Source organism: Poecilia formosa, unplaced genomic scaffold (genome assembly GCF_000485575.1).
Source record: "Poecilia formosa unplaced genomic scaffold, Poecilia_formosa-5.1.2 Scaffold243, whole genome shotgun sequence".
In the NCBI taxonomy this organism is placed as follows: domain Eukaryota; kingdom Metazoa; phylum Chordata; class Actinopteri; order Cyprinodontiformes; family Poeciliidae; genus Poecilia; species Poecilia formosa.
The window spans coordinates 883,904-897,033 of record NW_006800182.1 but is presented as its reverse complement, the minus strand read 5'-3'; the positions used below and the strand labels follow the sequence as shown (position 1 = coordinate 897,033).

The following is a 13,130-nucleotide window of genomic DNA, read 5'->3' as shown; positions in this document are numbered from 1 at the left end:
TACCAGATGCAACAAAGCCTCTTTTCTTCTACCCTTCACTTTTCCAAAAACATTTCTGCAATTTAAATAAAAAATGAGCTCCTTTGATATCCCGATAATGATTCATAATTTCCCTGTTGGCCTTGATGTGAGCTTTCATAAATGTTGCCAGAACTGCAGAACAACAGGAGCTGAACAAAGCATTAAATGTGTCCCACAGTGTTTTGTTGAGAAATGAATGACAAGATAATCATTAGAATCTCATGCAAATGTAAAACAGTGCAGAATTCATTCAAACAACTTAAAATATTTCAGTTTGGTTTATTTTATAGAGGCTTCCTTTTGAAAAGTTTCTGTTTTGAGAAGTTCTTATTTTAACTTTCTTCATGAAACTTCTCACTGATTAACCAAACTTTTTGCTGCTGGTAAGAAACTGGTTGTTCACAAAACTACACTTCATAAGAAGAAAACAAGCAAACAAACAACCTAAACTCAGTAAACTCAAAGTTTGAAAGTGACTCTGATGAAGTAAAACTAGATGTTTTTGTTGGCAAAAAACAAGTCAGGCTTTATTAAAAATAAATCAAATGGCTTGCAGTTTTTGATTGCAATCAGTCTGGCAACAACTGATCTGCATGATGAAAGAACATTGTTGGACAACATATCAACTGTTGAGATGCCGTGTTACAGTAAAAACAATTAGCATCCAGGATATGCAAAAAAGAATTAAGTGGAGAGCCATCTGGGAGGTCTTCTTATGCTTTTTCTGGAGGAAACAAAAGAGCTTTTTAGTTGCTCGTTTGACCAGAGACTTGATCACAATACCTTAATAGGGAATAAAAAAGCCTAAGAAAAGAAAGCTTTGTTGGTGTTTGAGTTTTGCTGCAAAATGACACTTTGATTAACTGGATTAACAAAAAAGGACTGAGAACCTAACATTGCCAAGGGCTAATATTGTAGAGCGGTGGAAACAAATGGGATGTGATCCAAAAGATATCTGTCGTCGCTTTATTCTGCTTCCAACATTTCTGTCTAATGTGCAGCACAGCAGAAGATCAGAGGCAATTCCAGACGCAAATCCACAGAAATAATCCTTAAACTCATGAAAACACGGCTACCTGAGCAGCTTGACTTATCTGTTCACAAAGTTTGCAAAGAAAGCTTTTGAACAATCATTGGTAATCTAAAGTAATTATTGTCGTCTCAAGTTTTATACTGGGCTGGTCAATGTAGATGCCGGTACAAATATTAGGTTCCTGTAAAACAGATAGCACAGAGAATAAAGTGCTGTTAAAGATGAAGCTGATAGAGACCCAAGCTTACATGCTTAATATTAGATGCATGATTAATACAAATACAAATATGCAAAGTTGTGATATACTGTAGATATATTGATGACAAAACTTTATTCCACCAATTATTACTCTGTTTAGTCAAACAGAAGCCTAAAAAACAACAGCTAGAATTTTCATGAGCACAAAACTGATTTAAGCAAATCACAACTAAATAACGAGTCACTATGAACTCAGCCAACAACAGTCCAGAGCCAAAATGTGTGTCTAATCAGATGTGAGCTGGATAAATCAAGGAGGCAGTAAAAACATTAGCAGCATTGGTGACATGGCACTGTTGTCTTTCATAACAGAACCTCTGCAAGAGGCACAAATCTCTCAAAGTAACACTTTGGTCAGTCGGGCTGTCAATGCCGTTGCAGCACAGTCAGCGCTGTAGGCCAACACCTAGAAGGTCTCTGGTTCACATCTCTCAGGGGCCGTTTTGTGTGGAGTCTGAATGTTCTCACCCAGTGTGACTAAGTTTTCTCCTCACCCAATTCCACTAAGAACCAAAATGCCACTGTAACTAAAAAACAAACAACTGCAATGTGTTGCATCTGCCTTTCATTTGAAACCGTTTGATCAGTTAATTTTCAGCTGATCTTTGGTTGTAAATACTGTTGCCTCACGTCAAAAGGCTGAAACTGAACCATGTTTGTCTTACATGACTTTAAATTATTACAGCTGGGTCACAAACTAGCACATAAAAAGGTACAGATTACACTCTTGCTTCGTTCATTTCTCAGAAACTGAAGTTGAAAGCTGTTTCTAAATGGATCCAATAGGAAGCAGTTTATTCTCTCCACAGGCAGCCCTCAGATGGTGAGTCTGTCCCTTCAGAAACAACATCCTCTCACAGAGCGGTCAGCAGGTCTTTTGTTTCAAGATTTTTTTCTTCTTTTATAGACATTATAACATTATATTAGACATACCGAAATGTGTCTTTCTGATGGCTGCAAAAAGTATTCAACACAGATGAGCTTCCTGCAAGGTTTGAATTCAAATCTTTCCTTTGGATTTAGATCAAACCCACTGAAAGAACGATGTTAACAAATAATTACTACTTTTTTAAACCCTTCATTGGACACTCTTGTGTAAAATGGATTTCTGCAAGAACAAAGAAGCCTACAAAGGACTACAATCAGTGGTTTCATGTAAGTGGACCAGACAGCAGGCCTTATTTCTTTGTTTCATAATATTAAATTCAGCTGAGGACTGTAAACAAGCTGGTTAACTCTGCATGAAGAGGTGAAAATTAGTTCTGGTGAACTCTTGATGAATTGTCTCTAACAGGATGTCCTCCCCGTCTTCCTGACCTCCATCTGCCTCTCTGCCTCCAGCTGCTCCTCGGGAGGATGCAGGCAGGTGGAGCTCCGGGGTGTAGGTGAAGCTGTAGGATGTTCGGTAAATGAGGCCGTCAGTTCTGATGAGCGACAAAGGAAGGGTGATAATGCGACGAAAACAGCGCCAGCTGTCACTATAAACCGAAACATCAGGGATGACGCAGAGCAGAGATTTGGGAGACCTAAAGAGAGAAAAGTGCATGAAACAGAGGAGTAAGACGTATGGGAATAAAAGCAAGAGAATAAATAATTCTTCTTCACATTTGTCACTTGATGTTGCTTGTATATTTCCATGAGTAGTGGATAGGATCACTAAAATAATTAGTCATCCTAAGATGGTGTATAATATTTCTATTTAATGTGTTACAGCTCAAATGACAAATAAATTACAGCCAGGACTTTGTATTGTTAATATGGACAATTGTGTGTAAAAATTCAGTGAAAAGCAAAATCATGTAAAAACCTTCCATAATTTACACCAAGTTGACAAAATGAAAGAACAAGAGTAGTGTAAAAATAAATGAAACCAAAGAAATAGTCATATGTCATTTAAAGTGAAATTACACTTTGGGGCTGTGTGGTTATGAAAGGTCATGTTGCCGTCTGGCTGCAGCTTTTCGTACAAACAGCACTTTGTGGAGGGCTAAGTTATTCAAACAAGGCTTTCCTAGATACGGCCGAGGTGCTGGGAGGATTTCTGGCAGAAACTCGTGGTGAGGTGTCCTCTACCAGAGACCCTGAAGTATGACTCCCCAGCTCTTCAGGTGTGGGATCTGAGGCCAGTTCTTGCGTCAGAGGAACTGCTTTCATCCTGTGTGAGATTCAGTAAGAGGATGGATGGCTGTCCAGTTTCTGCAGACCCATCCTGTAAATTAAAAGCTCCCACAGAAGAGTTAAGTGGAGGAGTCTCCCTGGAGGCCGAACTGAGCTGCTCCATGTGATGCTTACTGTATCAAAGTTTCTTTATACTTCAGGTCATGTAAAATAGATGACTGCTTGTTTCCAATATCACTTTTTGCATACGTCTTATTTCATCTGCAATTATTTATCTTTTAACAATATCTCTTTACAGCTTCACTGACTTGCCCCATTTTAAAGTTTACCCAATATTTCTCTGTTTACCTCCCTCCTGTCATAATCTGGATTTCCCCTTATTGAACTCACTTGAACATCGTCTCAGCTTCTCTGTTCCCAAACAACATCTTGAGGTGAGGGCTGAAGTTTTCTCCATGGATCTCCAGCATAGCAACATGTCCTCCACCATTCACCTTCAAAAACATGCAGAATTCATGAGGAATATATTTTTTATCTCAGATATTTGTTCCCTTTTATATTAGGCTAAATAGAACCACAGATTAACCCATTTAAATAATGCTGATGTCTGTAGTGTCAACATGTAACTAGATGAGGTGAAACTGATTTAAGAAGATCTGTGGAAATATTTTTTAAGAAGTCATGTTCTGACAAACTCACCTCTAACCCATTAATAATGGGAAAAGGACTGACTGGAGTCTGAATGCAGGCCAAACCCTGATTAAAGGTGAATTCAACCACTTCCACTCCAATGATGGTCCAGCAGGATCCATCGTTTAGCACCACCCTGCTGGAGTCTCTGATGCTGGACGGAGCCTCATCAGAGTAAAGGTGGAGGAGACGTCAGAAGACAAGTTGACATAAAGAGATTGAGATAATGAAAAAAATTAAAGATAATGTAAACGGAGCATAGAAAGAAAGGAAAATAGAGTGAGGTGATGCTTTACCTGGTGCTGTATGATGGTATCATTCAACAGGCACAGATAAGAGTTGGGATTGTCTCTGAACTGAAAGGCACACTTGTGTAGCTGAGAAACGGGTTCGTCCACGTCTAAGATGGCGTGCTGCTTGTTGACCTTCCGGATAACCTGTAGGGATCAAACATTTCAGGAATGTTTTCAGACCCTCAAAGATAATTTCTGCAGAAAAATAAAAAAATCGAATTCCTGTGAACGCAAGTTTAGTAAGCTAAAGGAACAAGTTGAGATTTTACTAAAAACGCCTCACTTAACTTTTTAGTGGTGCATTAGAGTTGTATCCAAACATTTACATGCAGTAAACCTTTCACCAGCTCACAGCTGGGCAGAGGGGCTTCCTATAACTCATGTTAGGCAGGATGGGGCCTGCATACCCTGAGCTATTTAAAAAAAAACTAACTTATTTCACTCTGGACATCTTACAATAATGTAATCAATTTAAGTCATGGAAACCCCAGACTTGAGCATGGCTTAATGGAAATAACTCAATATCCCTTTGTTCTGGTCAGACAGGCTGCTGTAAATGAATTAGACATAGCAGACAGTGCAGTGTTCTTGCTCTTGTCACAGTTCTGACAGCTGAGAGGTGCCTGTGCATCCTATGTTATCCTTGTAGTTGAGGCAAAGTAAAATCAAAGCATTATCACAAAGGCAGCCTGTTAAGCTGCCTTTTACGCTGCTATTCACTCATGTTGGCTACATAATCCTATCATTTATTAAAAAAAAAAAAAAAAAAAACTTACTCACTAGCAAGACAAAGTCTCTCTGAGTCATTTCTCACAAAAAGGCCAAGACTGTTTTATGAGGTTTAAAAATGTAAATGTTTTTGAATATTGATGGCTGTACAGAAATATTTCCTTTTACATAATGGTTTGGATTTCCTGGCAATAATGGATATCAAGAGGACAAACATGTAGATGGCAAGAGCAAAGAGAAAGAGTTGTTGCAGAGTGGCTTCCTGGGAATAACAGTTGCATCGCAAATAAAAAGTTATAAGCTTGGCGCCATCTTCCTCCACTGATGCAGGATAATGTGTTGCTGAGCAAGCAGTCTATCGATCTGCAGTGTTATGAGTGTGGCTTGTAAGTGTAGCTCTTATGTAAAAGCACTCTGATTGGTCAGTATGTCCAGGAAATTACTAAACCACATAAGCCCATCTGTAAGTCTAGCAGCTGTGTGTCTCATCCATCCCTCTCTGTTCTTTCTCATCCGCAGTTATTGTTGTCAAGTAGGGAAAACATGGTTTGATTTAATAATTTTGACGATGTATGTGTGCATATTAATATGAACAATCAATGTTTATTAAGGGAGCTAATAGCAATCTGAAAATCAAGCTTGTCTATCCAGTCAATTAATAAAAATATTTCAGTCATTTAACTTTGGTAATTTCATGTTTTAGGTCCAGATCGTAAATATTAACAGCCGAGAATTAAAACCCCTCTGACTCCACAGCTCACAAGATATTAAACATGTTGTTTTAATACTTAAATCTGCTGATCTGGTTGAACTTCATGGTCCATACATCCAACCTTAGACATCTGGGAGAAAACCACTAAAGGAATCAGAGCCAACAATCTTGTCACGCTAACAACTTAGCAGGCAAAATTTCTCTAACTTTAAACAAGCTGTGCAGTAATAGGGATCGACTACAATAACATATAGAGGTGTAGCATGAGGGTATAATTTAACCGACTTCCACAGGACCCACAGCAGAGTGTGTTGTGTCAGCAGCTCAAGGGGTGTAAGAAAAAGGTCTGTTCAGCAAAAAGTGAGGGACTCTGCTCAGACATTTATCTGAGTACGGAATAAATTGGATGATGGGAGAAAATTGAGAACTTTTTATGGGACTAAATGTTCACATAACTATCTAAGGGTCAGAGTTAATATTATATTAGGATGAAGAGATAGGAGCCATTTTAAATGCTCTGCAATTACAGAACAAGGACAAAAACAAAAACAGAGTGAGAGATTACGCTCTTCAAATTTTCCCAGGCTACTCATTAATGATAATTGCTACTTATAATAAGGGGTAAGGATAATATTTTGATGGAAACTCTCAATAGACACATTTTCTCTTGGTTCCTTTGGATGAAAATTTGAGCTAAATAAGGATATTCAAAATATGATCGTGTTAGCATATTTGTATTCAAAGAAAAAGGAACCATAGCATCTACAAAACTGTTTCTAAATACAAGATTAAACTGACATTAATGATATTTTTGTACCTTTAACAACAATAAGTTAATAACAAAACTATAATCCAAAACATGAACTTATTCATGTCCACTGCACTGCACACACACACACCTGACATTTTGGTTACTTTCAGCTGTTTTCTTCATGTCACTTCAAAATGTCCTTTTTTCTGGTTTAGTCTAAATAATATTTTATTCCTGCAGGTTTCATTCCAAACTCTGCACAGTATGAATATTTTCATAAGCTCAAAATTTCTATGCTGTTCTTGTTGAAATATGTCCAAGTTTCTCTTATATGACTGATCCTATTTTGGTAATCTAATAATTCAGAAACCTTTTGATGTAGCTCATTCACACTACAGTATTTAAAGTGACAGTTCTCTTTTAGGAAACAAAGCATGACAGCAAAACTGAGATCCTTGCCCTAAATCTGCATGTGTGTGTGTGTGTGTGTGTGTGTGTGTGTGTGTGCGTGTGTGTGTGTCTTACCATGGGTGGCAGGGCAACTCCTGACTCAGTGCAAATGAACTGGACCACAGAACCATAACAGATGAAGCCTTCACTCAGCACAATCCCGCCCTGGTCAGAACGCTGGTCATCCACTACAAACACACAAGAACTTTGTGTGATTATTCATAGAAATGTTTCCACCATGTGAATAAATCTTTTCTTATTAAAGCTTTTTAATTTCCATACAGTAGTGTATTTTTTGTGACAGTCGGAGTGATGTGGAGATGGTGTGAGGTGTGCTGATGGATGGTCACTTGAGGCTGAGGTTTTGGCTGTGGGAGGTCTGCGCTCTCGAAGCATCGTGCTACGTAAATAACCTCCCTGACCTTTGGGTGGGCTCCAGCAGACTTGTGAGGGGGGAAATGCTGATGAATACCTGCTTACACATACAGCGTCTTTATTAACGCAGGGAGGCTGAATTATGAGGTGAGCTGTCTGATAGCTGAAGGTAGAACTTTGATGCTATTTTACTACAGAGATATTTGCTGTTAGACCTCATGAGTCAACATTTCTGTGGAGATTAATATACATTTTGGCACTTTACCATACCAACCTTTATTCTGTGTTTTTTTAATTTTGATTTTGTTTCTGTTCAACTGTTGGATGCATATTTCACCATCCATATTTATTGGCAACCCTTAGAAAAACCACACAAAAAGCATAAAAATGACAAAGACTCATGTTTACCTTGTCACCAGGTATGCTAAAGATGTGCCACAGGTACAAAACACTGGAATGAAATGGCTTAATTACCTCCTCCTTGTGTAGATAAGATCTCCAGAGCCTTGCTAATGACCTAATTATTCTATTCAGGTGTGGTGCAGCGGAGGCACATCTAAAAGTTGCAGGACAGCAGCGCTTGAGGACTGGAGTTTGACACCTGTGCTCTAGAGAGATTGATTAATGAGAACTTGAGAATTTTTTGCATAGTATTGCCCATACCTACTAGAGCATCCAATATCCAATATAAAATATCTCTTTGTTGAAGTCACGACTTCGTACTCAGATTATTGTCTGACTCCACTGAGATACTGGCAGAATACAAGACGCATGACCACGTCATAGAAATGTCATGTTTTGCATTCAAAGCTTTTTGTATCCAAAAAGCTTTGAAGATACTTTACAGGTAGCACACCAGCAGTGACACACACTCACACACATTTACCCATGATGATGGTGAAGGCTGTCCACTGTCTGGCGCTGGCTATGAAAGCTCCTCTGTCCACTGAGAGGTAACGAGTGCTGACCGTCTGTGAGCGTAAACGGTTGAACAAAGCCACTTTGGAGCCGGAGGATATACACACTGGGAATACATAAAGGCACACTGTCAGACACACTACACTTATTCATACCTCAGGTCTTTCTGTGAAGAGTAAGAGTGTACATTTTGATATTTCATGCATTGTTCCCATCTTCTGCTGTAATGAACAGACCATCATGATGGCTGTGCACTGTTAGACCCCTAAAAAACTGCTTAATAATAAAAGTTCTTGTCATGATTGAAAGAGTCAGCATATTATGAATCTTCACCATTTCACCATTTCAGTAAACTCTGGTTCACTGGTTAAGCAACACAAAATAAAGCCATACATTGAGCTGTAAAACCAAACGACTGAAGAGGGTCAAACTTTTAAGCAAATTAGCCTCTGATTAGTCTCAAAATTTCACACTGATGTGGGTATTTATGTGTGAGTATACCCAGAAAAATACATTCTAAATTTAACAACTTTAATTCAAGCTAATTCTTTTCTCTATACTGATTTTCTTGTCTTCCTTTCTAACTTAATGCTTTGTTGCTCATTGTATAATTTGTACATCATCCTACTGTTACAAATTTACTTTGTTGAAAAAGTAAAGTAAATAAAAACAGATGGATTTCCTGGATTGAAAAGCGTGACTCACAGTCAGCATTCTTCATGGACTGTCTCTTCTGGGAAGGTTTGGAGATCACTTTGATCATCCTGCTTTGGAAGGAGCCCACTTCCTGTCTGTTGCCTAAAAAAAGTCGCAGCAGCAGGCAAAAATGCTTCCTCTTGTCCTGGTCGGAGATGAAGAGGGACTTTGCACAAGCAAACAACTGCTGCAGAAACAAAGACAGTCAGTGTCAAAACTAAAAAAAAACAGAAACATGAACTAGAACTTACTGGGATAATTCTGTCTCAAACTATTTTTAGAGAAAACTTTTAATTATCTCTAAACCAGAAAAACAAAAGCAGGAGTACAGCTTTGTTTTTTTTTTCTCAGGCAACCGTATGCTGCTGTAATTACCCATGCGTCCATCTGGACACCGAGATGCCGTTTCCATTCTGCTCATTCTGGAGGATCCCAAACAGTTTCCAGAAGGGTTTTATAATCCCTCCAGCAAATTCTGGGGCTGCTCAAAGTTTACCTGATTCAAATGACTTTGATAGCTCCTCAGCATGTCGTTAAATGCTGTTAAATCCTCTTAATCACCTGTTAATTCAAGCTGCTCTACAGTTTACCACTTATAAACAAAACATCAAGATACTTGAACTTCTCCCTTTGAGATGGAGTCTAACCTCCAACCAGCAACTTGTGATTTCAGGGTTGGGATAATGGTCACTTGTCCATTTTGCACTCTACTGCAAATTGCTCCAGGACACAAAGGAGGTCATGACCTTTGACCCTTGGGGGACTGTGTTGTAAACCTTCTCCAGATTCACAAAACACATGTAGACCAGACAGCCAAGCTCCCATGAATCCCTCTGTGATTCTGGAGGCCTAAAGATCTGGACAACTGTTCCCAGGGGCAGGATGAAAGTGCCTCTGCTCCTCCTGAGAACATGATGACCGGATCGAGGAACCGACGTCTGAACCGGCTCCTCAAACCATGAGCATACCCTTTAATTTCTAAATAAATGTTCTTGAAGCCAACCAATATTATTTATTATCTGAAAATTCTTTTCAATACCAAATAAAGGCCACTACAGCCAACAAAACATAAAAAAGAAAATGGTTTTGATGGTTGAAGTTAGATAATATTGGTGCCAAAAAAAAAGTATTTGGGAACAAAACATGAATTCTAACACCACATTTGTGCAAAACATAGATCATAGCTTCCTCACCCTTGAGTTTGGTTGCTCATCAAAGAGCAGCTTGAATGCGTCTGCTTGTGACTGACTGGAGCTGTCCAGACACATGTATCCACATATCCGATAAACTGAGTCCCCATAACCTCCCGCTGCAGGACAAGTGGTGAGAGAAAAGTAGGGAATGATGGGGTGATAGGAAGTCAGACAGAAGAAGAAATCATTTAGATTGAAGAGGATGATTTGACATCTTAACTTAAATGTTTTTGTCATGTCACCTTTCAAATGGTCCTGCATGACTCTCCATCCATGACCGCTGATATAAACACAAGGTGGAGGGCAGAAAAACCTGATGGGGATGTGGGAGTCTACATCAATATAAATATACAGGCAGTTTGTACACTTTTATGCACATTTTAATAACTGTAGTGATTTTTTTCTCAGGTTGTAAATATGCTCTTACTGTCTCTTATTTCTTATTACGAGTCAGACATTTTATTCATGTTTTACTCTTATCTGCTTCTTCCTAAAACTCTAAAATTAATAAGCATATTATCAGAGTTTTTAGCCAGTTTTTCCTGCAGTTCAAAGCAGGAGCATGTCCAACAGGTTCAAAGAGGCTCTAATGTGTCATGACTTCACATTAGATAAAGGTTCAATGACCAAATGGGGGGTTATTTCTACTTAGCCATACTGTTGAATTTTTTATTTCTGTTATCTTTTGTATTGCAGAATGCTTTTTTTCAATACCAGAGACACATTACCAGACCTTTTCTCGTTGCCATAAGACTTCTGAGCAACCTTGGCGTGCAGGATGGTGACGCTCTGGTCTGCATGAGCTTCCCGTTTTGCCTCTCTCGCTCCACCCAGAAGATGACAGCCTTGAAAGCCCGGGTCAAGTCTCCTGATTGGATGACAATGGTGTCAGTAATATACAGCCACAGAGTGTATTATTTGTACATCTATCCCTTTCAGTTTTTTATATTAATTAGTCATGATGGAGCAGCATAGCAAATATGTTGCTTTCCAATATTTTGAAGCAAATAAAGTACTTTCATGTTGGAAAGCCTAGTTGAATCTAGTCAAATTATATTGCTTTTTAAAAAGTCTTTTTTTTTTGTCCTCTTGGCATGAATTTGGATTAATAAAATGTGAAAATTGAATTGAATTTCACAACATTGCATAAACAAACTGAATGTTACGCTAAAATGTTCAGGTTAGTCCTCCTTCAGATTTCCACATGACTCAGCATTGTTTGTTCTACTAAACAATGACACAAAGGTGACCCACCCCCACCTCTGACCCATCCACCAAACCTACCACACTCCTCCCCACCATTCTTGTCTGCCAAACCTCTCACATACTTCTCTGTCTTGCTTGACTTCCTTAAGTAGTACCATTGTGTCATATCCTTCTTTCAGATCTACAAAAACAGTAAATCATCTGGACTCCTCTAGAGTCTACAGCAGAACTCTCCCTGACCATTTACTGTCACTTTTCTTCACAAACCAGCTTGAATAAATAACTCTTTCTTCATTATCAGCTTCTATCTCCTCTCCATCTGTAGTCACAATAGCTCTACACATTAACTCAGGTGTGTTAATAATAATAATAACTTAAAACTGATTTTAAGTTTTCCATTTGTTCGTGGATTTTCTGTTTAGTTTAGTTTAGTTTAGTTTAGTCTGTGTAGTCAGTGGATTTTCTGCTCAACTGATTTTCAAGTAGATCAGTTAGGCAGTAACTAAGGGTCAAATTGTTATGTTAGGCTGCTGTTACATTAACTGTGTTTTCTCTGCACTGCAACAAAGTAATAAGGAGGCAGAACCAAAGAAAAGTCCCAGAGGCCTGGACTCTGGAATGTTACTCATAATGAAATCTGTCAACACGAAAAGAGGAGAGAAGAAGGCTGGATTTTAAAGAACAATAGGACAGATTTAAATTGTATGAATGATGGTTGAATAGAAAAGACATGACTGTTTATTTGTAGATGTAACTTCCATCCCTCAGGACAAAACCATGACAATCTTAAAAACTAACATAGAAAGAAGCGTATATATATATTATTTATTTATTTTTTTAAATTGCTGACAGAATAGAATATGACATATTTACATAAACAAAAAGTCAGTGTGCTACAATTTATTTTTGTTGCATTTATGTGACCAAAAACTTTAACTCAGAATACTGAACAAAGTTTTCTGAAAATGTTAACACAGAAAAGCAAACATAGCAAGACCTAGGCAGACAACTGCCCTAAGTAGGAAAACATTTACATGTTCAATGTGTCAATCTGACTTTCATAAAGAGAGAGGGGGAAGGAAAACATAGACAAAAAAATGAAATGTTTCTTTCACCTTTTCCAGCACACTGATGTAAATCAGAGTAGCCTGCTTTACATGTTTGCTTTCTGAGCCATAACCAACATTTGCCCATGTTTGAGGGCAATCCCATTCACCCTGTTTAAACCTGCGTGGATGTAGCTGTTAGTGTGGTCAGTCACCAAGGTGACAGTCACCTCTTCAAAAGGTCAAAGAACAGTAAGTTAGGAGCTCAGACCTCCTGGAGAAACACTGAATGGGCTGAGGACAAAGCGGGTGGGGGAGGGGGAGAACGACCTCCGACCTCCAGAAAGTAAATATTCTGCTGCACTTATTGCTCTAGTCAAGAGTTTCAGTGATACAAGCATGCATGACTCAACTGGTGTTGTAAAGCCCATCGACATCACCTTATGTCTCCAGTATATTAGGTTTGAAAGGAGGGTGGAGCCACGTGTGGGTTGGGTGATTAGCAGTAATTGGAACATTATTGTTGTTAATTGTTAATTGGATATTACAATTTTATATCTTAACCATCATAATTATATTCTTATATTTTTAGACATGTAATCCCAGCCCTGTAATTGGGCCACTTCTGTTCTGCATGGGAA

At 38.5% G+C, this 13,130-nt stretch overlaps 1 protein-coding gene across 1 annotated transcript in view; it reads right to left on the bottom strand.

The window, feature by feature from the left end:
- Nucleotides 1–526: 526 nt before the first annotated feature.
- Nucleotides 527–13,130, bottom strand: part of rbpjl (recombination signal binding protein for immunoglobulin kappa J region-like) — a 17,357-nt gene continuing 4,753 nt past the window's right edge. Inside the window, exons 3-12 of the mRNA XM_007569657.1 lie at nt 10,971–11,105; nt 10,480–10,550; nt 10,238–10,353; nt 9,054–9,231; nt 8,317–8,454; nt 7,131–7,243; nt 4,417–4,557; nt 4,130–4,285; nt 3,821–3,924; nt 527–2,838 (exon numbers count right to left, since the gene is read on the bottom strand). Coding sequence (XP_007569719.1) covers nt 2,544–2,838; nt 3,821–3,924; nt 4,130–4,285; nt 4,417–4,557; nt 7,131–7,243; nt 8,317–8,454; nt 9,054–9,231; nt 10,238–10,353; nt 10,480–10,550; nt 10,971–11,105 — 1,447 coding nt within the window. The 3' untranslated portion in view covers nt 527–2,543. The remainder of the gene's footprint in view (nt 2,839–3,820; nt 3,925–4,129; nt 4,286–4,416; nt 4,558–7,130; nt 7,244–8,316; nt 8,455–9,053; nt 9,232–10,237; nt 10,354–10,479; nt 10,551–10,970; nt 11,106–13,130) is intronic.